Genomic DNA, 25,242 nt, shown 5'->3' with positions numbered 1-25,242 from the left:
GTAATTGGATCAGACGAGCGCGTGGCTGACAATGGGGGGCAGCAGCTGCTAATGACAACACATCTAACGGCTTCAGATGACTCCCAGGACACTTCAAACAGAGCCACGCAATCGCTTCCACGCTCGCAGAAGTCAGCCAGAAATGTTTTGAAATTGCTTGGGTTCAGTTTGGGGACCGCTGACGGCTGGGCATTAAGCTGCCCGCGTGTCAATCCGGGGCCCGGAGGGTTAGGGTCAAGCGGGCCCCCAGCAGAACACACCTGGATGAAACAGTGTCAGAAGAAGCGAGGTGTTTAGGACGTCACAGAGGGAATACAGAGGCGAGGCGTTGATGATCAAAGCCGGGGCTGTGGATAGAAATAGTGCCGTCGCACGCGTAACGCCTTGGCTTTGTCGTGTGGGATTGATGCTCAAAGGTTTGGAGAAGGCAGGGGATAGGGAAGGGATAGGGTGATATTATTGCCGTCTCCTCTTTGATGTTGCAGTTGGTTACATCTTCAAATCCCATTATGCCATGACAGCAGTGGTGACCTCGGAGCAGGACGCCTGTCACATCCTTGCCCAGTGGCCTCTCTGACTATACAGTCTGGCGAGAGGATTCACTTCCCGGCACCACCACAGCCACCACGGTGTATCTGTGGATGACGTAAGGCTTAGCCAATTTGGTCAGAGATTCTGACCAAAACGTGTTGGGTTGATTGGTTTGTTCATAATGCAGTGTTGGGGTGGTATTGATGAAAAGAAATGTCATATAAAACCGCAACAGAACAAGAAAGACACACATGTTTGTGAAGAAGTTTGTGAAGATGAATGAGGAGATGAATGAGAATATGAATGAGAAGACGAATGAGAAGACGAATGAGATGAGAATGAGAAGATGAATGAGAAGATAAAGATGAAGACAAATGAGAAGACGAATGAGAAGATGAAGGAGAACATTTTGAAAATGATTGGGAAGATGAAAAAAGATCTTCGGGCGAACACAACGTTGCTGGATGGATTCTGGGGAGAGGAAGCGGGTTCATGTCAGAATGTCTCGGAGACGGAAACAAAATAAGCGTTTTAATTGGTGATTAGCGATGACCGTGTTGCGTGGGCTTTGGTTTTATGTACTCCGCTGCTTGTTGGGTCACACCATGCCCTAGACAAGAGAGAGGCCATAAAAGCCTCATGCGAACATCTGGTATCCACCCGTAGCAGAGAGGCCTCTGAGCGGGAAGTGGTTTTCCTAGGATGCCTCTTTAATGTGGAAACATCAACCTCTCGGTCCCTTCAGTCCTTGTGTGGGTACACAGGATCAGGAAGTTCACCACATCTGCCCTTTGTTAGCAGGGTTTGGTGGAACCAATGTCCGTCTAATCGCGAGTCGTTCCCAGACCTCTGCAGTGGGAGGAGATCCGCGGCTGCAGGGGAACAGATGGAAGGCTTCCCCCCCACCCCCCCACCCCCGGGGCGGAGAGGAGGCGGCGGGGGGCGGAGAGGAGCAGCTCACTCATCTGGGTGCAGATGGATCACTGCAGCGGTACCCATTAGTGGTTATCTGTATCTGTGTTTTATAGGGTTTTAGGGCGACTTTCTGGTCAGAATCATTGATAGGAACTGTCTGAAAAAACTTGTAGCCTGAAAGTACATTTTATCTCCTTCATTGTAGTAGGCATCAAGAATTCACGTAGAGCTTATACCTGGTTCAAAAAAAGGCTCCTCTAAAGAATAAGCTATACACTTCCATTGGTTAAGTTTCCATGCTTCAATGCATCTACAAAAATTAAGTATGATTAAATTATATTTCAAAATGTGTTCATCTGATTTAATGTGTTTACGTTTGCATTGTTTGGGATAGCAACTTTAATTTGATTGCGTTTGAATCTAATGTACTCGAAAAATGCTATGCATTTGTTTCTCTGGGCCTTAGAAACGTATGGCGAGGGGTGGCGAGTTCTTGACAAAGCGTTTCAGCACTATGGGGTATCAGATAAGAAATATGATGGCTGTCAGAATCACCTTTCAACATACAGAGAGGAATGGCTGGAATGGTATTTAATCATTTTTTTCCTACACGTTCTGCCCCCCCGGTCTGTACCTCTTCATAAAACCTGGAATGTTCTTATTAAATGCTCACCATCTTTCAACATGGATGTACATGCATGGTGATGTATGTCTATCGTTAATCACTTTGCTCTAAGGGAACATTACAGTGAAAGACATGGAATTAGCCCATTCCTGCGGGCTAATCCAACGTGCACCCTTGGAGGTGCTGTATGTACGGTTAGGGAGCTAGGATTAGAGTGTTAAAACTGTCTGTGCTGCTGAGAAGTGACACCAGGAGGACCTCGGATGAGGAACGTTCCACAACAGGGCCCAAGGTCCCAGGACCGGGCCAACAGTGCCAGATTGAGGCCCCCAGGATGGTGGAGGTTGTCCCGAAGAAGACATTGACATTTTTTACAAATATTATTATTATTATTATATGCTGTGTTTTTCTGTGAAAAATCTAAACCCTAAAAGTGGGTCTTCGGGTGTAAGTAGCTTGAGAACATCTGATTTAGACTCTCATCCAATCAGATTTCAGTTCCCCCGTTGGCCTACCGCGAAGCCAAACCACTGTGCACGGTAAACAAACATCTTGTGAAGTTGCGCCATTGATATTCAATGCCACTATATCTAACGTTGCTATATTGAAATATATCAAATATTGCCACATAAAGCGAGTATGTGGCTTCAATGGAGGCCTTGAAAACGATCTGCTGTTTTCGGATGCAGCAAAGTTTTGTGTTTAACTTGTGGAAGTCATCTTTCATTTGTTCACAGAGGATGGAGCACAACCGCTCCAAGCTATAAAGCACGAGAGAAAACGGAGGGCTCATTATGTGACCACATACCACCACCTAGTGGTGGATTTGTAAATAGCATGCGTATCAGTAGTATTTCATATTAATACAATTTAGTAATAAATAGATAGATAAATCGAACAATAAAGTGCTTCTAGTAGTTCATCTTTTTGATTGGTTGACATAATGTGGGATTTGAACTATTCTATGTATTACCTCAAGTGTAAAACTATCAATCAAAATCATGTCTAGGTTCCGAAGTAATCGCCCTAGACAAGAATGGTACCAACCTCCTATCATTTAATATATTTTGGTGCATTGGTGCCCATGGAGAACATTCTACATAAATTGTATACTTGTCCGCCGGAAACAGGTTGACAAGTGTTTTAGAATAAATCTGATATGAGAAGTAGCCACCTTATCCGAGGTTAACATGAGTAGAATATGTAGTTTACATGACAAGACTGGGAGTGTGTTGTACATATAAGCATGCTTTAATGTTTGACCCACCCACCAGTTCCAGATTAAATAAATCATCTACTCTTAAATATAAATATACATGACCACTTAGTTGTACAATGCAGTGTCGAGTTAGTATGGCTTTTGATGTGACTATCTATGGATGCTATTCTACTTGGTGCAGGAGTTCCAAATCCCGCCTGGCCAGCAGGGGGCGCTGAGGCCCCGCAGGGAGGCCGACCGCCCCTACATACTCCTGAAGGACAGAGATCACAAAGAAAGAAACACAGAGCGACCGTGCATCAAAACAGTAAACAATGGGAAAGAAACACAAGAAGCACAAGTCCGACAAACACGGATTTGAAGGTAAAACCTCTCAAAGTGTCTCATATCTCCGGTGCACTTGATATATGTTGGTATTAGCTGACCAGGGCTATCCCCTTCGTTTTTGAAGCTTAAGCAGTTAGCCACCGAGCTAGCTGAAGCTAGCCGCTATACTAGGGGGAGATTTCTCTGCAATATCTAATGTACGTTTCTAGGATGTATAATGAATAATGCGTGCCGGATTCAGTGGGAGATATTGTGGCTTAAATTAAGATGTTCGCATTACCTTGACCTCTGTGTCCCGATTCTCACATCCATGTGAATGTTATTATGTACAGTGCTGCTTATATAGTTATTATCATCTATAACCTGCTTATATTCAATGGAGATAAACTCGACAATAGTGCAGCTCTACGGACAGCTTAAGTCGTCCTCTTTGTATCAGCAAAAAATAAGTAAAATGTGTGATGAACTTTCTGTCAGGAAGTCCTAAGTGTCACTAGTGGTTATTGTAGTGGCTAACGGTTCCCCTGTGTGTGTGTGTGTGTGTGTGTGTGTGTGTGTGTGTGTGTGTGTGTGTGTGTGTGTGTGTGTGTGTGTGTAGACGTGGGAGAGAGTAGACCTCTGAAGCTGGTCCTGAAGGTAGCTGGGAACGAAGTGACGGCGGGGAGCTCGAGCCGGGACACGTTCTACGATGAGCAGTCAGCCGACTACGACAAGCCCAGGGAGAAGAAAAAGAAGAAGAAAAAGGACAAGGACCGGGTGGTAGGGTCCCCCGATGATGGGAAGAAAAAGGTGGGACAAATATGGCTTGTCATTCTGTAAACTCACCATTTGTTATAGATTTCTGTAAATATTTAAGACTACACATATGCCAGTTCCCAGTTCCAAGCAATGGTCATCAATTCATATAAAACGTTTTTATTGGTTTATCGTAGATGACCAAGAAGAGAAAGGCTCAAGATGCAGACGGAGACTGGGAAGAACCGGAACAGAACAGAACTCCAATCCGCTCTGAGCTGGATAAACAGGAACGTACGTGGAACGTCGTTCCGTGAGAGTGTGCTGTGCATTGTTGTTCCCGATTCCACTCGCACAGTTTTTGATCCGGCATTCTTGTTCTTTTCAGAGAAAGAGCAGACTCCTCTACAGGAGGCGTTGAACCAGCTCATCAGACAGCTGCAGAGGTAGAACAAGCACTGCATAGTGTGATCACCTGGATTTCCCACCATCACTTGTTTAGATTTACCTCTTCAAGTTGTACCTATTGCACGTTCATACTGTACATCTCTGTCAATGGATCTCAGTGACTTTGCATGGGGCGCTCTCTAAATGCATTTGCAAAAAGTTTAGAAATTTTAAACTTTTCAGGCAACGGCGGATCCGTTCAGATCGCGTCCCCCAAAGCGTCAGACACGCCCTCCGTCATCCGTCGACGGACGTGTACAGTGTGAACGTGGAGTTATAGTCTTGTTTGCGGGACTGCATCCATTACATTTTCCCCCATGACCTTATCAATATGAGTCTGTGTTTCCTCTCTTCTAGGAAAGACCCAAGTGCGTTTTTCTCCTTCCCAGTGAATGATCTCATCGCTCCTGGCTACACTCTGGTCATCAAGCGGCCCATGGACTTCAGCTCCATGAAGGAGCGGGTGAAGACGGAGTGGTACCAGTCGCTGGTGGAGCTGAAGGTACCTCCTGGTTTTCCTCCTACCAGCACAGACTCTTGTCTGCAGGGCCACCGATACAATGAGAAAATACTACATTTGAGATGTATTTGTATTTTCGAATGTATTATACTTCCTAACAAGACATGAATGAATAAAATACCAGCTTTTCCGTGTATTTTGGAGGGAAAAAAATTGAGTGCTCAGCAACAGTGAATAACAAAGCCTATGATGTGTCTCTCCATGCAGACAGACTTCAGGGTCATGTGTGAAAACGCCATGATGTACAACAAGCCCGAGACCATTTATCACAAAGCTGCCAAGAAGCTGCTGCACTCAGGCATGAAGATCCTCAGCCCGGTAAGACCTTCCCTCTTAGAACGTCAACGAGACTTGACACAGATCAACAACAGGGGGCAGCATTTAGCTTCTCATGAAGACATGATGCTCCTACATGCTTAGTATGCTTTGTTCCCATAGCCAATTGGTGTAATGTCCTGCTTCAATGGCCTCATTTGAAACCTTTTCAGAGCTGTGTTCCTAACATGTGTGGTCCTCCTCCCAGGAGAGGCTCCAGAGCCTGAAGCAGAGCATCGAGTTCATGTCCGGCCTGGACCTGAACGCCACCAAGCCAGGGAAGACCGAGGACGACGGTGGGGCCGGCATGGACCAGAGCCGGGACGGGCTTGGGGCCTTGTACTTCAGCGAGAGCTCCCAGTCTCCAAGCACTCCCAGGTCCAGTCCTATACACCGCCTCCCTGGTCCAGTACTACACACATAGTCCCTGGTTTACTACACACAGAGTCTCTGGTTTACTTTACACAGCCTCCCTGGTCCAGTACCATACACAGTCTCCCTGGTCCAGTACCATACACAGTCTCCCTGGTCCAGTAACATACACAGTCTCCCTGTTCCAGTACTATATACAGTCTCCCTGGTCCAGTACTATACACAGTCTCCCTGTTCCTGTACTATATACAGTCTCCCTGGTCCAGTACTATATACAGTCTCCCTGGTCCAGTACTATATACAGTCTCCCTGGTCCAGTACTATACACAGAATCCCTGGTCCAGTACTATACTGTCCAAGGCTTGATCTTTTATTGCTCTTCTGTTTTCCTCACAAGTTATTTTTTTATCTTCATCCAACCAAAACAACTTTTGCGTTACATCACCAACGTCATCAGATAAAAAAAAATGAAAAAAACAATTTCCTCCAGTGAAGCGTGCCGAAGTCATCGCCCTTGAAAGTGTCTCCGGGCGGAGAATGTGAGGAATGCCGTGCGGCATGCTGGCTCCTGCCTGCTTTCAGCCGTGCAGCGCCGTGACGCAGGGTCGTCCTTTCATCAGGGGCACTAGGCCATCACCGGCTTGTGAATGGCCCTTTATCTCTGGATCCATATTATACAAAACTGGATCCACGGAAACCTTTACAGACTGGCTTTTCTATACAGCGGATAAAAAGAAAAATGGCTGAGCGCTTCCATAACGTTGATGAAAGGAAGGCGACAGCCGGGTCTGGCCCCCCCCCCCTCAGGGATGGTCGTTACAGAAGCCGGTCTGGGCCCGCTGCCCTCCGGGTTTGGTTGGGTTTGCACCTGGATCTCACGGTGTGTTTTTATGTTCCTCCACAGGCAGGACAAGGAGTCCAAAGAGGAGGTGTTGAAGGCGGAGAAGGAGCTGGAGGAGATCCGCAAGGCTGTGGAGGAGTCTGCCGGCAAGCTGACCAACCGGTCACTACAGTGCCAGGTGGGGGTGTGTGTGTGTGTGTGTGTGTGTGTGTGTGTGTGTGTGTGTGTGTGTGTGTGTGTGTGTGTGTGTGTGTGTGTGTGTGTGTGTGTGTGTGTGTCTGTGTCTGTGTCTGTGTCTGTGTCTGAGCGTGCCTGTGCATGTGTATGTGTGTCTGTGTGAGTGTGTGTGTGTGTCTGTCTGAGCGTGTCTGTGTTTCTGAGCGTGGCCATGCGTGTCTGTGTGTCCGTGTGCGTGTGTGTCTGAGCGTGTATGTGTGTACGTAGGCTCTGTTATGTACAATAATGATGTCATTATTGTAATTTAAAGGCACTCTGTTCTTCCACTCCTCAAACGGCCCGACTCTGTCCTGAACACACATGTTCCCTGTGAGTGTGTTTGTGTCTCCACTGAATGCCGACACTTTCCCCAACGGTCTCTTGATGATGTAATCCGTCCAGCCCGCTCCCTGCTGTGTTTCCTGTCCCCCCTCCCACCCCCCACACCTTACTGTTAATTTACAGAGCATAAATCCTCTCTGCATAGTTTTCAGCTGGTCCACTCCTCCCTGGACCGAATGTCATAGTTTCAGGAAACAGCTGCCACTTCACAAAGCATGGATCTCCCCCAAGGGTCCCTCGTCAGCCTAATGTCTTCTGGGTCGGAGGTCACAGCAAGGCAGGCTAAAACGAGCGGCGAGGGTCTGGCCACGCCACACAACTCCCTCACCCTCTCATCTGACCATGTTCACCCATTCACCCTCCTCAGCATGGCTGTCTGAGAGACACTGAGAGCAGGGCACCAAAGCTGATGGATGGCATTGAGATCAGTTAATGACACCACACACTGTATCTCATTATGTATGTGTGTGTGTGTGTGTGTGTGTGTGTGCTTGCCTGTGTGTTTGACAGCTGGAGTTCTGGAGGCGCAAATCCAACGGCTCCACCACGCTGGCCTTCCTCAACCCAGCGGACCCCTCAGCAGGAGGTAAGGAAGTACCCCGTTGTGTGTCTCTGAGATGGAGTGATTTAGGCCGAGTGTGTGTATGAGTGCGACCGAGGTGATGTTGACGAGCTGCTGCTGTGTGTCCTCAGAGGCGGGCTTCTGTCCGGTGAAGCTGGGCATGATGAACAACCGCCTGCAGAGCGGAGTCAACTGCCTGCAGGGCTTCAGGGAGGACAAGAGGAACTGGGTGACTCCAGGTACTGCGCGCGTACACACACACACACACACACACACACACACACACACACACACACACACACACACACACACACACACACACACACACACACACACACACACACACACACACACACACACACACACACACACACACACACACACAGTCCCAACCGATATCGTGTGTGGTGTGGGGGTGTCCTTCAATAAAAAGCAGCCTCTACCCTGAACGACTTTTGGTTAGCATTGAGGAGACCGGCTTGTGATCGGCTCCCTTATTTTCCCAGAGTCATGCCTCTGGTGTCAGTGGAAGGCCGAGAGAAGTCAGTGTTCCTTTGAAGTGTTTCCAGCATTAGTGGTAGCAACTGTATTCCAATGAAACCAGAGCCTCCGTTTGCTCTGTGGAAGCGTGATCCAACGTCAGGCGATGACCCCTGACCTTTGACCCCTTACCCCTGAACAGTGTCCTACATCAACCACGGGCCGTTCACCTCCTACGCGCCCACCTACGACTCCAGCTTCGCCAACGTGGGCAAAGAGGACTCGGACCTCATCTACTGCTTCTACGGAGAGGACGCCAGCCTGCACGTCTCTGAGAGGTACGTACCGCCACAGCCTCTGGCCCCGCCCCCAGCCTCTAGCCCCGCCCCCAGCCTCTAGGCCCGCCCCCAGCCCCAGCCTCCAGCCCCTCCCAAGCCTCTTCACCAGCCCCTGCCTCATCCTCTGGTCCCTCCCCCAGCCACAACAGATGAGGGGCTCGGCGATTTATTCATTCAATTTATTCATTCAAAAAAAATAAAAAATCTTTTTTCTTTCATTCTTGGCTCAAATGTAGTTTGCATGGAATTAGCAACGTAGCGTGCTGGATCTGTGTGGGTTTGATTCCTCCAGGGCCGCTACGGTTCCTATAGTTTCTCTCCCGCCTCCAAAACCATACCGGCAAGGCTGGTGTGTGTGTGTGTGTGTGCGGGTGTGAGACCACAAAGACATCTCCTGCTCCTGCCTTCACACCCACTGTCCACTCAGCTACCGTCCCCCCCAGGTCCCCGTACCCCTCCAGGGCCCCGTACCCCTCCAGGCCCTCTTACCCCGGGCCGGAGGGGGGGGGGTCTGTCACCGCCGGTGGGTGTGGAAGCGGCCATACGCCTCGCTGGCCTCAGCCCACACACTGCTGCCAGGCAGCGCCCGCTACGCTGCTCAGAGGCGACGGGCTGAAGCTCTCCAATAACAAGCGTTTACGGGCTGGAGGGCACTAGAAGTCCTCCACATGGCCGCGGCTCTGCTCAGGATGCTTGTGTTGTTTTTGGGTGGTAATGATTTTTCTTTCGAGGGGTGGGTGGTTTTAGAGAGGGACTTTGGTCATCGTTAGTCTCTTCTTGGTAATGTTAAGTTTAATGGTTGCTTTCTAATTGAACCACTCGTCAGCGACGACGGTCTATACCATAAATGGGTTTATTTTAATTTAGTTGGGTCATAATTAATAAGTTGTATAGTTCCATAAGTACGACTGTTAAAGCGCAGACTACTCACCCTTCTTTGGCGTTACTTTTATCTCCAACGTTATTCAATAGACCTTATAGTCTCACAGCTATCGCCTGTTTATTCAGCACTTGTAATAAGGCAGCTCATTTGACAATGCAACACACATGATGCTGTGTCACTGCATTTGTGTTATTTTGCTTCTCATGGCTTCTTAAACATGTTGAATCTGGCTACTGAGAAATAAATGATTAATCAATGTAACTGGCCTTCAGATGGCCTTCAGAGAGTGGTGCTACTGTTCTGGAGTCAGGGAGCTGAACATGGGACCAGGTACCAGTGTGGGTCTGATGTGTGTCTGTGGCTCTCAGCATGTCAGAGTTCCTGTCCCGCTCGGAGGAGTACACGTACAAGCTGGCCGACAATCTTCTGGACGCAATGACCCGCGGAGAACATTCCAGATCGCTGGCGGGAACGGAACGGGTGAGCACCGGCTTTGCTTCTTCTGTGGTGGTGTGGTCGTCGTGTACCCTCCCCATTTGAACTGGAAAAACAGCAATATATAGTATCATTGCATTTTGCTTTTTTCGGTTTTGTGTCGGAATTAAAGGTGATGTCATTTTACCACCAGGTGTGAGTGTGATTAGCTGTTACAAGCCGTCTTGAAAATCGGCCTCTTCTGACATCACAAGTGGGCGTGTCCACCTAGATGTATGACGGATAGATGAGCAACGTTTGCTACAGTCCACTGGGTAGGCTGGTAGACTGATCTATCTAGTACACATCTAGGCGGACACGCCCACTTGTGATGGCAGATTTTCAAAATGGCTTGTAATGGCTAATCACACTCAGACCTGATGGTATATGTCACCTTTAACCGTTTTCTATGAACATGTACTAAGGTGAGGGAGGGAGACTAACTGATGACGCTTTTCGTTTGTGCGTTGTGTCTGCTGCAGGTGGAAGAGCAGACCAGAACACCCGGGACCAAGGATGCCACCGAGGTAAGCGCTTCCAGACATCTCCGTCAAGTGACTGTAGCGTAGAAACTAGTCAAACAGCAGCCTGGCGCCCGGTACAGGTGGGGGAAATAAGCAGTGGGATGGGCCAGGGGGAAGCATGCTGAGCTGTGATTGGCTGATACGATTAATGCAGACAGGTGAATGTATGGGTCGGTAACGGGAGACCCGCGGGAAAGTCGTGTTTTCGTTGCATAAGGAATTAATCAGTGGTGCCTCACCCCCAGCTCGGTGCTCGGAGCGCGGTGCATCGTGGGGGAGGCTTGACTCAGACGGGGGGGGGGGGGATAGATGTCCTCTATCTGGCCGTCGGTTCAAACAACGTCCGGTAGAGTATAATATAACTAAAAAGTGACAAAGAATGTTTCATCAATAACTTAATCTCTAAAAAGTATGTTTCAATACGCCAGTACAGTGTTTGAAAGAAAGATTTAAAGGTAGATGCCAACATCTCTTCGATAGTTGCATTAAACGCGACCTCTGAGTGACCTCTGAACGAACCCAGAGCCCTCCCACGGTGGGGTTACACAGGAAGCCGAGCTCCGGGACCTCAGTGTCCCAGTAGGTAGCCGGGGGTCTGCAGCAGATCCAGGGCCCTGGGTTGACCCGCGTCCCGGAGCGGTTGGCCCCGGGTCATGAGTACCGCAACCCCCCCCCACTCTCGTTGGCGGACCAGGAACAGGAACTCAAACACGACCCCGCACTTCGTCTGAACTCCCTCTGCGCTCGGCTTTCCTTGGTGGAAATTCCGTTCCCAGTTTCCAGCGTGTTGAGTGGAAATGGTTCTGATTCCCTTTATTTATCCATTCCCCCCCCCCGGGCTGGAAGGGTGGTGGGTGGGGGGGGGGGGGGGGGGTCGTGGGTAGGCTTCCAGGAAGCCCAGTCGGGCCCCTGAGATCAGGCACACAGCAGTCCTCTGTCTGGGCTGTTTGCTGTGTTTGGAGCCACTCCATCCATCTCGGGGGGGTGCGGCCTTTCATTACATCCCATTCTACTGAGCTGAGCTTCAACAGCCTGCTGCTATTGGACACCGGGATGTATCTCCCCCTGTGTGTGTGTGTGTGTGTGTGTGTGTGTGTGTGTGTGTGTGTGTGTGTGTGTGTGTGTGTGTGTGTGTGTGTGTGTGTGTGTGTGTGTGTGTGTGTGTGTGTGTGTGTGTGTGTGAGAGATTGTGTGCTAGATTTGGTGTTGGTGCGTGAGAGAAAGATTGTTTGTGCGAGAGATTGGGTGCGCTCGTGCGTATGCATGCGTGCGTGCGTGAGAGACCATTGTGTGTGCGTTTGTGTTATGTGACGGTAGATTAAACTGCAGACCGGGGCTGAGCTGAGTCAACTGAGCTGATCCCTGTTCTGCTCCGGTTGTTAGGCGCTGGATCCAGAGCTCAGCGCTGGCAGTCGCTGCAGCTCCCTGATGAGTCCGGACCCAACCCCCCCGGAGCTCTCAGACGGTAACTCATCCCCCCCCCCCACCCACCCCCCCCTGTGTGTGTGTGTGTGTGTGTGTGTGTGTGTGTGTGTGTTTGTGTGTGTGTGTGTGTGTGTGTGTGTGTGTGTGTGTGTGTGTGTGTGTGTGTGTGTGTGTGTGTGTGTGTGTGTGTGTGTGTGTGTGTGTGTGTGTGTGTGTGTGTGTGTGTGTGTGTGTGTGTGTGTGTTGTATAAGACTGTATTTCTCCGACCTGCATTCGAAGGCCAAACATCTCCGTCCTCAGTCCCGCTTATGAAAGACGTCTCACTGCGAGGAGAGGCGGAACAACGCCGCCGTCTGTTTCTAATCAAAAGCATTGAACCGGCTCTCCGGCGAGTCCTCCTCGCCTCTCCACCGCTCAGCCTGGGCAACAGAAAGCTCTTTTCAAAGTGTCGGCTTTCCGTCTCGGCCGCGGTGGACGTGGAGGAACGGTGAGCTGTAGCACTGAAGGGCTCCGTCTGTTGACTCAAACAGAATGGGGCCATTGTGCTGCGCAACTCTCCAAGGTCCCGCGGATTAAGCACCCACTCTGTCTGTGTCTGTCTGTCGATGTATTGATCGTTGGGTGTGTTTGTCTGCGTTGTTGTGTTTGAGGTTTTGTCTGTGTGTATGATTGTGCTTGTCTGTATGGATTTGTGTGTGTCTGCGTGTTTGTGTGTGCCTTGTGTGTCTGCTTTTATGTTAATGCTTGCTCCTGTGTGAGTGCGCGCTCCTGTGTTGGTGTGTGTGTGTGTGTGTGTGTGTGTGTGTGTGTGTGTGTGTGTGTGTGTGTGTGTGTGTGTGTGTGTGTGTGTGTGTGTGTGTGTGTGTGTGTGTGTGTGTGTGTGTGTGTGTGTGTGTGTGTCCCTGTGCCTGCTTCAATGGGTTTGTGTGTGTGTGTGTGTCTGTATAATTGTGTGTATGTGCTCCTGTGTTGGTGCGTGTGTGTGTCCCTGTGCCTGTTTTTATGTGTGTGTGTGTGTCCCTGTGTGTGTGTTTCCAGGTGCCCAGCTCTTCCAGGAGAAGCTGGACGAGACCACCCTGCTGCTGCGCGAGCTGCAGGAGGCGCAGAGGGAGCGTCTGAGCTCCAGGCAGCCCCCCAGCGTCATCCACCTGCTGGCCCCCAACGCCAAGGAGCTGCAGCTGGGTAAGAGGCTCCCTCCTCGGCCTCTCTCTGTACCTCTGGCTCACACTGACGCTCCACAGTCCTGCTCCCATGAATGGGGGCTTTACACACGCACACCTGTCTCCGTATGCGTTGGGCTCACTGCCGGAGCGCGACACAAGCCTTTCTGTTCACGGGGTAGCAATGCCCCGTGACCTCTTTAACCGAGCCAGTCCCAGGGGAATTTCGATGAGATTTTTCCTCGTTTGTGGCTAGCATGCTGCAGCGATCTGACACGGCTCTAGTTAACACTCGTCTTATTGAATTTGCATCGTGTGTCTTATTGGTATTGCATGTCGGGTAAATGCTGGGATACAGAGGTCCGTTGTCCCCCGCTAAGCTTGGTATATGATACCAGTTACATCACTAACGGAGGTGCGCTGGTTATATCTCCTGTCCTCCCTTTCACATTTACATTTAGGGCATTTAGCAGACGCTTTTATCTAAAGCGACTAGCATTCAGTGCATTTGTCAGAAGAAACAGAACCAACAATATATCACTGTCGGTAGTAACGATGTTCATGAAAACAAGTGCCAAGCACTTGGAATTGCTTGGTTCAACCATTCTGCATAGACAACAAAGATTGCTAGGATAAGATGCTACACAATGCTAAGTACTATTTAATTGCCAGGACGTACAACATACAATAAGTGCGTACATTAAGTGCCAGCACGTACAACATACATTAAGTGCGTACATTAAGTGCCAGGACATACACAATTCATTAAATGTGTACATTAAGTGGCAGGACGTAGAACATACATTAAGTGCGTACATTAGGGGCCTTTTTCATCACAACCATTGAAACGCCCACTCCACTGAACACAGTATCCAGCGTACTCCCATTAAAATCGTTTCCCCCCCCCCCCCCAGCTGAGAAGGTGACGGAGAACCTGACCCGGCTGACCAGCCAGGTGGCCCCCAGCGACGTGAGCAGCGTCCGCAGCATCCGGAGGGCCATGGGCGTCTCGGTGCCCTCGGAGCCCAGCGGGCCGCTGGTAGACCTCACCACCGGTAGGGGCCCCCAACACAACTCGCAGCAAAGGCTATGGTTCCACGTCAACGCAACGCAAGGGGGTTTACGGACCCGTTACGTCCTTGCGGATCCTCTTTGCGTCCACCGCAATGGCCTCACGTGCGCCTCCCAATATGTAACCTTGGCTGTGTCCGCTCACTAAACCCGGACAGAGCCAAAACATGTTAACGACTGTGTCGAAGCGTCTGCCTGGTCATTGCGTTGCGTCGACGTGGAACCATAACCATGGGGTTTACAACCGCCTCCTGCGGTTATTGGCCTTTCACGGCTGGGCTTTGAGGCGAGTGTTTGTCCATCGTTTGCCTCTTCCATTAGTAAGATGCTCATGTACTGACATAACTGTGATTGTTTGAGGAAGGGGAATAAGGCACTAGGTTTCTATTCTTGTTTGTGCTTTGCAGTGCAAGACGTGTCCGAGCCCATGGACGTCTTGTGTCGGAGCCAGGACGGGACGCCAGTGTTAGCTGTGTAACATCAACGTCCTAATATCTCGTGGTGCTTTTTGTGTGACATTTGTATGCATTGCAGTTAATAAACTTCAGTTTCAACTTTGTTTTTTTTAACCAATCTCTAGTGGAGTCAATTATTTCGCAAGACACTCGATCAGACTTACAAAACCATTTAATACCTTGTGCAGCTGTACAAAATGAAGTCCAGTTAACAATCAACACCATCGCAGTAATCACGACAACAGACGGATAGCGGTCCAACGCTAAGGCAGGTTTTCAGAGGCACAGAGCGAGCAGAGGCGTCACAGCAGACCTGGTGGTGACCATGTCCCAGTCCCGGGATGCAGCTCGGGCACAGAGAGGCAAAGCGGTGCTTGAATGATGTCTTGTGTTGGCGTATCTGTATAGCGGCAAGCAGGTGACCCACATGCACCTCGGCACCTCGTAATGCAGAGCTGGTTATAAAGATCCAGTGTCTAAGCAGTGAAGTGGGGAAGATGTGAATCATCCATTAACCCCACACGGCTGGAATAATGATGAGAAGGAAAGAGAATTTCATGGTTATTTCACAATAACACTTTTTAACATGAAACTTGATACTTTATTCGCCTTAAACTTGAACCTTTCCCTTTTTTGTTTCTGATTTGCGGCGTCGCTTATGTACAGTATCTTACAGACCATAAAAGACCAGGGCACACACGTGGTGACCATTACACAGTAACAGGGCAGAGTCCACCTTCCTCCAGGAAGCCAAACCAGGAAAAAGGACGTCTCCCAGAACATACAATCCTATCAGGATCCTTGCGTACGGCCCCCTCACAGGGCTGTCGGCGCTCCAACATTCCCATCTGTCCCATCCAGTCTCGGGTGCGTTCCCAGACCGGCCTTTTCCAGAGGCCACCTCGAGTAAACGGGTGGGGGAGGAGGGGGAGAAAGATGTGACGGTACACGAATGGACTGTGTGCGCAAAGACGGCAGAGCGCTATGTACAGCTCTCCGGCGTGAACACCTTCAACACCCCCAAGTCCCCAGTGACCCCTGACCTTTGACCCAGTGCCGCTGAGCCCCGCTCAACGCCGACATGCTCCGGTGACCGTCCATCCAGTCCCTCCGGTGAAGCAAGCCACAGTCTTCCCTCTAACACCATTTTGATCAGCTGGGCACTGCCTGTACTTCCGGTCACACAGGTAAGTCCTTTGTATGGGGGGGGGGGGGGGGGGGGGGAGAGGGGGGAGGCGGAGGGTGTGTGTGGGGGGTGTGGGGGTCTCAGCTCAGACCCACGCCCTGCTGCTTGCACATGTCGGTGCACACGAAGTAGGTCTTGAGTTCTCCCTTCCCCTTGACATTGATAAGACCGCGACACTCGCACGAGTAGCCCAGCTTTTGGAGCATGGCCGACGTCTCCTCCGTCACCTGGGGACACACACACACACACACACACACACACACACACACACACACACACACACACACACACACACACACACACACACACACACACACACACACACACACACACACACACACACACACCATGAGGACCTCCACCAGGTTTGTTCATGTGCTGCTGACAGCTGTTTTTCTGTGGCTTAAACAGCACTATGGACATAACGTACTCTTCACCAAACATTCCATCAAATCATGGCTTGTTACAGAAGTACATGGTAGGGCCGTGCCTGACAGCTAAGGTCAGTTCAAGAAGTTAAAGTCACTCAGTTAAATATGTCATATGTGTTATCAGTGCTAAAGGCTGCAGGCATCCAATGGAAATTACTCGGTTTAACAGGATTATTTAATAAAAATACATCTAAAACAAAGGCGGATGTCTAATTTAGGGAGCTTTTTTCTTGCCCTCTGGGGTCGGGGTTCATAAATATAAGGCCTGTTAAGACCTTTGAGACTGTACCGGTGATTAAGGGTTGTACAAATGAAATTTAAATTAATTTAATGTCCTATTGCAGTAATGGAAAGAACAACCAAAGCCACCAACTTTCTTTTTAGAAACACTGGCACAAATCGGTCTGCTAGAAGTCAGAAGAATTTTTCAGCCTAGCAGAGCCACTCTCCTGGTGCGCCGGGAGTCAGCCTACCTGGATCTTGCCCAGCTCTCCGGTGCTTTCCATCCGGCTGGCCACGTTCACCGTGTTGCCCCAGATATCGTACTGAGGCTTCCTGGCTCCAATCACGCCGGCGATCACCGGCCCGTGGTTAATACCTGGCCAGACCGGGGACCGCGCACGGTTAGGAAGCCAACCTCAGTGAACAGATGAAGACAAACTGAACTAGTGAAGCACTACTCAGAAACACAGAACTTGTACCCCCAGGACAACGCTTCAGACCTGGGGTGACAGGGCCCTCTCAGTGGCCATCCCCTCCCTCAGGAACTCCCTCCCCAACCACACCCCACAGGCTAACACTCCCTTTAACCAGGCCCTCAAAACCCACCTTTTCAAGATCGCCTTCACCTCATTACTCCTTCCCTCCTCTCTCCTTCCTCCTTTTTTGAATCTATTTACCAACATACGTTCTATTATTTTATTTTTGTGTTAAGTCTGTAAAGAGTCTTTAAGTATCTAGAAAAGCGCTATATAAATCAAATGTATAATTATATTTATTAAATCATTGATGGATTGTTGTGCAGTGACAGAAGAAAGTAGGTTCCTCCTTTTTCCATGTGAAAGAAAGTTCCCAACATTTATGAAACATTACTTAATAACCCACGGAATATCAGGTTACATCTGCTGCAGAGGACTATAGTTGGACCCAACGGCCCAAAATAATGCATTCAGATATATTCCTTGGTTTTGGGATGAATAGAATACTCCTTTCTCTATATAAATATATTCAGGGTAGCAACTACGTGCCAAATATTTAAACCATATGCTGTGTTTGAGAGGAACCACTCGAAAACGCAAAACAGAAGAACATCGCTCCGAAGACGTCAGTGCTGCCTCTTCTCAGTAAAAACGACCTTCAGCCAACCTTTTCAGGGGAAATTAATGTCTTTTGCTGTCGTGCGTTTTGACGCAACTTTGTCGGTGATAAGAGAAGATACATTGTATGGAATTATTTACAGGCTGAAAATGAAGTGTGCTGCAGACTGCGAGGGAATGAGAGCAGGCCAGGTCTGACTTCATGACAACGCTAGCTCAAGCATAAACCTCCTTTGTAGTCGCATATAACGAAGAAAGATTAACAGAGACATATCTAAAGATTCAGTCTCATGCTTTTTAAGACTGTTAAGACAGTTTGTTTCTATTTTCCACTTGTTCCACCAGACTGTAGCTGCAGAAGTAATAAAAAACCCGGAGGCCAACTTGTCAATTTTATAGGAGACTATAGGGCTGTGTTTGGTACAGTTTGGCAGTTCCAGTTCGGCTACCACCTCTTCTTCTTTGTGTTCCTGCTCTCTCATTCCCATCCAAAGGCCAACTGTGACTTAACACCCTCTGTTGTCTCATGGCTTCCCCATGCAAAGCTACGACCGCTGCTTCACAGTCTCGGAATCCAGTTTGAACGAGGGAGCAGTCCGGGCTGCCGGCCCCTCCCAGTCTTGGCCGGGCGAGGGAGTAAAAACAAACTGCCAATCTCCAACCCGTTCCTCTCTGTAGCTCATTGTGTTGCCGCCCCCCCCCCCCCCCTCCCCGACTGATGCGGTCTCAATACCACGATACGCCAGGTTGCCATGGAAACCCGATCTGTCGTTTCCAGCTCGGCATTCGGAGCAGCAGTTGGTGGCGTTAATGACCCCTCCCCTCCCCCCCAGGGGACCCGGAACCCCTCGCCCGACTCACCCACGCGCAGCCGGAAGCTGTTGAAGGAGTGGCGGTTGATGCCGTCCAGCTTGCCGATGAGGGCGATGGCGAACTCCACCATGTTGCCGATCTGCGCCCGCTGTCTCTCGCGGTCCTGGGAGGACAGAGTGACAGTGAGGAACAGCGGGCCAGATCTACCGCGTGTGAGGGCAAATGGACTGCATTTATAGGGGCGCCTTTCTAACGAGTGGTCACTCAAAGCGCTTTACATTATTGCCTAACATTCACCCACTCACACACATTCACACACCGGCGGCGGAGTCAACCACGCAAGACCACAGCCAGCCTGTCGGGAGCCTTTAGGGTGCGAAGTCTTGCTCAGGGACACCGCGACACTCGGCTAGGAGGAGCCGGGGATTGAACTAGCAACTTTCTGGTCAACCCGCTCTACCTCCTGAGCCTCTTCCACCCTAGGGTGGTGCGTGTGTGGGTGGGTGCGCCCACACACGTTAACCTTTGTGCCAGGACACTTTTAGAGTGACAGATTTATGTCCTGCAGACATCAACCCTTCCACCCCTTGTGAATGTCTTGCCCCGCACCACCTGTTGGGCAACAGGGGGCCAATGGACCTGGAGGAATCCACCGACTGTTGAGCAGCGGTCAGGTGGGTCGTTTACCGGGACAGCCCCACACAGAAGAACCAAGAGTGTACTGTGCGAACGAGCAGTGGATGATCAGCATGATCGCTTCCGATTCTCTTTGTTGTATTGTCTTCTGATCAGATGATTGGATCTTCGTTCGTAACGTGATGTTTGAGTGTATGTGGTTTATAGAATAGTCTGTTGCATGAGATTTATGTGTTGGACCTCAAGCTGACGTCATGGTGTTAAACAAAGAGGATCCCAATACATTAATAAATAGACAAGAACGCATGACGATGAGAGAGAAGGACTTAAACCGGGGCTAACGTTGCTACTGGCTGTATGACCGCGAGAGGGGACTATCATGGGAGCAGCTTAGAACAGTTGGCATGGCGGAGGGATTTGAAAGACAGACAACTCAATTCATTCTGTCGCCATCTCATCTGAAAGGTATTCATGACGCACAAGATAAATGTTGCACGTCCAAGAGGCGTGGTGAAAAGACCCAGGACCCCAGTGTCGCGGTGACCGCTGACACCCAAAGGAAAACGACAGCTGAGGATCCCTCGGGATCTTGAGGACCCTTTGATCCGGGTCTGAGCGGGGGGAGGGGGGGAGGGGGGGTCCACTACCTGGTTGTTCTCCTGGCCCGGGGTGCCGCTGAGGCCCGCGGCGGCCATGTAGGTGCTGCCAATGGTCTTAATCTTCTCCACTCCGCTGAACTTGGGCTTTGACAGCAGCTGTTAGGGAGGCACCAATCAGAAGGAGTTAAATGTGAGGCATGTGCTGGGCCCGGGCATCGTGCCCCGTCCACGCACTCCGCAGACGGCGCCACACGTCAGTGGTTCTCAAACTCTTTCTACTTGTGTATCCCCTCTAAGATATTGTTTCAGTTGAGTACCCCCTTCACCGGCACCAAACATATTTTTCGAGGGAATTCTTTTTGGGTTAACATGATTATTAAAACGGTGCAAACCTCACAATTAAGTGAAAAACATGGGCTTCATTCAACTGTTGGCAAATTTCTCCCCCCAAAAGCAGCACAACGCCAGGGGAGGGACAGAGCATGAAGAAGGGAATCCCATTCAGAAATATTAACATCAATTTCACGGATTCTCCTTTCTACTTGTTATGGGATAGACATTTGTACAGCGGTTCAACAGTACAGTTTCCTCAGCTTTCAGAATTGAAACATGCTCAGGATGAAGTTTTAAGTTTTATTTGCATTTTTTGGTCATCAGAGTATGCCCTGCAGTACTCCAAAGTCTCGCCAGTGAACGCACCTCGTCGAAGTCGGCGATGATCTCGTTGAGCAGCCGCAGGCACTCCAGGCCCTCCTTGTTGATGTCGCACTCCGTGTAGAACTCCTTGAAGTCCGGCACCGAGGCGAACAGCACGCACACGCAGTCGTATGACTTGTAGTACAGATCCTGGGGGCAGAGGGCAAGGCACGCCACAGGGGGGGGTCAGCTTCCAGGAACAGCGCAAGCGTTAAGAAACTGAAGACGATGACACTTAAGGAGAAATAAGTTAAACTAAGTTGAACCTAGACGCTGCTAGGAATGTATTCTAAATTGGATGGCCAGGGTCAAGGGTCAAGGTTCAGGGTTTCTCCTTTGACCATCCAGGGGTCAAAGGAGAAAATGTCCCTTTGAGGACTTTCATGCAGATATCCTTCAAAGTAATAGCGCAGCACTCTTGTGTGTCAGACTGTGTAAGAGTGTGTGGGTGAGTGTGTGTCAGACTGTGCCACTGAGTGAGGTGAGTGCGTGAGAGTGCTCATGTGCGTGAGGTTCCACCTCGTTCTTCTTGTTCTCCCCGACGAACAGGCCGGCCACGTGCGCCGGCAGAACGTTCTCCAGCAGCAGGCGGTTGAGGTTCTCCCGGGTTTCGATCTCCTCCTGCTCCGTGCGGTTCTTGTTCTTCAGCAGGAAGTCCTGCCGGAAGCACGACTCGTTCTGGGGGGGGGGGGGGGGGCAGGGGGGGATGAGACAGGGGAGGACGGGAGGAGACCGGGGGATGGGATGGGGGAGGGAGGAAGGGGGGAAAAATACAGAATTAGCAGAGGGAGCGAGGTTGTACTACATGACCTCTGTGTGGGGAACCACAAAAGCGCCTCAACGCCTCGAGCCCAACGACCCACTCAGAGAAACAACGACTCATTCAGAGAGCCGGGGCTAGGAAGCATCAGCTCTGAGCAGAAATAGACGGGATTGGATCATATCTCAAAAAAAGTGCTTTGTCAATTAACGGCCAAAAACAAACGTATAAATGTAGCGCAGGAATAACGGCGACCACAACGGGAGCTTCGGACCTTGGAAGCGTTCCTGATCGATGACTGAGGGCCACTTTACGCTCCTCGAGGCTACGAGGGCTGCCGCCACGCGGAAAGCCACGGGGCGGTGGCGCACATAAACGAGTTTCAAACTTCATGGGCGCGGGCCGTGCGGCCATGGGAAACATTGCGGGGCTTTAAAGGGTAAATGGACTGCAATTAAACCGCGCTTCTCTAACCAATGGTCACTCAAAGCATTTTACAATATTGCCTCACAACATTCACCCATTCATGCACACATTCACACACCGACGGCGGAGTCAACCATGCAAGGCGGTTTAGGTGTCTTGCTCAGGGACACCTCGACTCTAACCCTGCAGGGGGTGTGAAAGCACTGCTGCTCACAGCTTCAGGAAGCTGCCATCGACTTCTGATGCTGGGTGAGGGTTAACGCAGCTCAAAGCATGATTAACGGAGAATCCAAAACGATCCCAGAAAGGCGAGTGACCCAAGTTTGTACCTTCAACCGTTAGCAAACCCAAACTAGAAATCGATTCTTATTGGTTTCCGGGGCTAGACGTTGAACACCGACATATTATAGGCACACATCCTGCACATCATGGAGGACATTATCGTAGCCAAACAGAAACAATACAGGGAGCGTCTAATGCGTTTAAAACCATCAGCGTACAGGATGTGGCTAATTGAGTTTCTCTGTGCCGCTCCTGCCTGGTCAAGGCCTTCTCTTCCTCCCCCTGGGTCTGTGGAGAGAGGACAGTGGTTGGGGGGGGGGGGGGGGGGGGGGGGGAGGAATGGGGGAGGAAGAGGGGGGAGGAAGGGAGGTGGAGGGAGGAGGGAGGCTTACCTGCTGGGAGATGATGAGCATGGTGACCAGGAACAGGGTGATGTAGATGCAGCTCATCACCTGGGGGTGCTTCACCAACCCCAGCTCCTCCAGTCGAATGGCGTCGGTGATGCTGACCCCGCAATAAAACAACGCATTCAGGTAAGAGTACGACACAGCGTCCTGTGCACACACAGCCTCTGAACACAGACACACCCACACACACACACACACTGGCTCTGGACACACTCACTGCCTCTGAACAAATACACACAGCCTCTGAACACACACAGCCTCTGAACAACACACACACACACACACACACACACACACACACACACACACACACACACACACACACACACACACACACACACACACTTGAGAGTTGGACGACAAGGCAGAGTTTCTCATGGATCGGAAGGATGGGGGCAATTAAGTTGGTAATAAGATAATCCTTTCAGGAGATACATTTTTATGGAGAATTGTTAAGCCAATTCAATTTCCCCCAACTTTTAAAAGATGTTTAAAAATCAACTGTGCTTCCGCACCAACAGAACAGACTTATTTATGAAAGTTAATTTAAACTAAATTATATTTTCTCAGCAGCACTCCTCATCCAAACACATCTATGCACAGCAGGAGGAGATAGAGGAAGAGAGCGAGGAGGAGAGACAGAGAGGGAAACAGAGAGAAAAACAGAGAGAAAGGAGGAGATAGAGAGAGAAAGAGGGACAGAGAGAGGAGGATAGAAAGATAGCAAGGAGAGACGGAAAAAGAGGAAGAGAGAGAGACAGAGACAGAGACAGAGACAGAGACAGAGACAGAGAGAAAGGAGATAGAGAGAGAAAGAGGGACAGAGAGAGGAGGAGAGAGAAAGATAGCGAGGAGAGAAGGAGAGAGAGACAGAAACAGAGAGAGACAGAGACAGAGGAGGAGAGAGAGAGAGACAGAGAGAAAGACAGAGAGAGAGAAAGGAGATAGAGAGAGAAAGAGGGACAGAGAGAGGAGGAGAGAGAAAGATAGCGAGGAGAGATGGAGAGAGAGACAGAGGAGGAGAGAGAGACAGAGACAGAGAGAGAGAGAGAGATAGAGATAGAGAAGGAGAGACAGAGACTGAGGAGGAGAGACAGAGAGCTAGGAGGAGAGACAGAGAGAGAGAAAGAGAGTGAGAGGAGAGAGACAGAGAGACAGAGGGAGGGAGGGGGAGAGAGAGTTTGCACTCGGAGCAAAACGCTCAGTGGAGGATGTGGTAAGCTTGTGCCTTCAACACACAACACTGCAGCGCCCGGGTTCCCCCAACGCCTACGCCTGAGTCTTGTTTGTGGGTCACAGCACAGCGTTCAACCCCACCGGCCCGGTGCTGCTCCACCGCACACTAACCCAGCTGGGGTACCTGCCTCCACCTCGTATCTATGCATACATGTCGGTAAGTGTATGCATGTATACTAGAGCTGTCAAGCGATTAAAATATTTAATCGTGATTAATCGCATTAATGTCATAGTTAACTCTAATTAATCGCAAATTATTTTTCTATGCTAAATATCCCTTTATTCTTTGTCCCATAATTCTTCTCATTTTAATTCTCTTATCAACATGGTGAAGTGCATCGGCTTGCCTTGTGCAAATGATTTTTTATTGATAACAACATTGGCATATACACTGATCAAAACAGGACGATACAAAAAAAGAGCCTATAGTGCAATTAAACGACTGCTTTGAACAAATGTAATTTGAACATAGCGGTCAGGCTACTGCTTCTTTGTTTTGAGCCAAAGAAAAAAAAAAAAAAAAGTTTTTTTTTTATTTTTTTTTTTTATAAAATAATTGCGTTAATCGCGCGATAAAAAATTCAACGCCGTTAAATTTGGTTTGCGTTAACGCCGTTAATAACGCGTTTAACTGACAGCTCTAATGTATACGCATACCCACTGTAGTACGTAGGTCCGTCACCACCCCTTAGCACCTCTGAAGGGTATTCCCTGCAGCGCTCCAGCTGCTGAACACCCAGGTTTGAAACACATTTGTTGTTGTGGAAGAGCCCACTTTGTTTAATGTGTGCACCACGATCTGAACACATGTCAGTGTGTGTTATCATATGGGCAAGCTTTCTGATTGAGAGAAGGGAAGAGAGGAAGAGGGAAAGAAGGAAGGAAAGAGAGGAAGAAGGAAGGAAAGAGAGGAAGAAGGAAAGAAAGAAAGAAAGAAGGAAAGAAAGAAAGAAAGAAAGAAAGAAAGAAAGAAAGAAAGAAAGAAAGAAAGAAAGAAAGAAAGAAAGAAAGAAAGAAAGAAATGACAATGGAACAAACAAACAAACAAACTAAGATCAAACGTGAGGAAGAAGGAAAGATATAACGATCGACCGTGAGAAAGAGAGAAAGGAAGAAAGAGTCTTTGTGTGTTGCGTAGTTCCACTGTACTCGGGTGTAAGTGGCTGCACTCCATTGAGGTCCAGGCCAGGGCATTCTGCCGGTATACAGCTGGTTCCTCTGAGACACGTGAGATGAACCAGGAGGGAATCATTCTCTCTCTGATCTTCTCAAATAGCCACAAGTGCTGTAGGTCTCTGGCCCGTTGGACGGGAGCAAACGGCTTTTCATCTTCCCACTTCAGGAGCACTAACACAGCGTTGAACACAAGGGGCCGAGGTAATAGCAGTCAAACCATCATTTGGGAGCCAGTGGCTGGATTGTGATGGATGGTAATGGAACCCCATTGAATCAGTGATGTAAATGTGGCTCTGCTCCTTGTGGGGGCTGAGGAGAACGTTACCAAGATCTCCATTCTTATTACCTTCAGATTTTTAGATGCATACAGATGGTTTATTTTATCCTTACTTTTTGATAGAATGCAGCAATCAATCAAGATAAGAAAGTGTTCAAATGATAACACTTTTCTAAATCGAATGTAAGGCAATTACAACTCTGTAGTGTAGGACAAATAAACA

At 49.5% G+C, this 25,242-nt stretch overlaps 2 protein-coding genes across 4 annotated transcripts in view; one reads left to right on the top strand and one right to left on the bottom strand.

Annotated features, from left to right (window-relative positions):
* The first annotated feature begins 3,489 nt into the window (after positions 1-3,489).
* On the top strand, positions 3,490-14,896 carry brd7 (bromodomain containing 7). The gene is made up of 17 exons (XM_030377803.1): positions 3,490-3,653; positions 4,216-4,406; positions 4,550-4,646; positions 4,741-4,798; positions 5,157-5,301; positions 5,527-5,637; positions 5,843-6,012; positions 6,911-7,025; positions 7,916-7,991; positions 8,099-8,206; positions 8,650-8,785; positions 10,037-10,148; positions 10,625-10,669; positions 12,050-12,131; positions 13,131-13,274; positions 14,167-14,307; positions 14,731-14,896. The coding sequence occupies exons 1-17, from the start codon at positions 3,605-3,607 to the stop codon at positions 14,799-14,801; spliced, it is 1,851 nt and encodes a 616-aa protein (XP_030233663.1). The 5' UTR covers positions 3,490-3,604; the 3' UTR covers positions 14,802-14,896.
* A 36-nt stretch (positions 14,897-14,932) lies between these two features.
* The window catches only part of adcy7 (adenylate cyclase 7), a 55,884-nt gene continuing 45,574 nt past the window's right edge, over positions 14,933-25,242 (bottom strand). For all 3 annotated transcript variants that reach the window (XM_030377798.1, XM_030377801.1, XM_030377800.1), the window contains 7 exons: positions 22,316-22,427; positions 20,975-21,133; positions 20,459-20,605; positions 19,808-19,915; positions 18,573-18,687; positions 16,869-16,993; positions 14,933-16,191 (listed from right to left, as the gene is read on the bottom strand). In XM_030377798.1, coding sequence (XP_030233658.1) covers positions 16,045-16,191; positions 16,869-16,993; positions 18,573-18,687; positions 19,808-19,915; positions 20,459-20,605; positions 20,975-21,133; positions 22,316-22,427 — 913 coding nt within the window. In that variant the 3' untranslated portion in view covers positions 14,933-16,044. The remainder of the gene's footprint in view (positions 16,192-16,868; positions 16,994-18,572; positions 18,688-19,807; positions 19,916-20,458; positions 20,606-20,974; positions 21,134-22,315; positions 22,428-25,242) is intronic.

The sequence above is a fragment of the Gadus morhua genome, chromosome 14 (genome assembly GCF_902167405.1).
Source record: "Gadus morhua chromosome 14, gadMor3.0, whole genome shotgun sequence".
Taxonomy (NCBI): Eukaryota; Metazoa; Chordata; class Actinopteri; order Gadiformes; family Gadidae; genus Gadus; species Gadus morhua.
The sequence above is the reverse complement of the archived record's forward strand: the minus strand, read 5'-3'. Positions and strand labels throughout refer to the sequence as shown.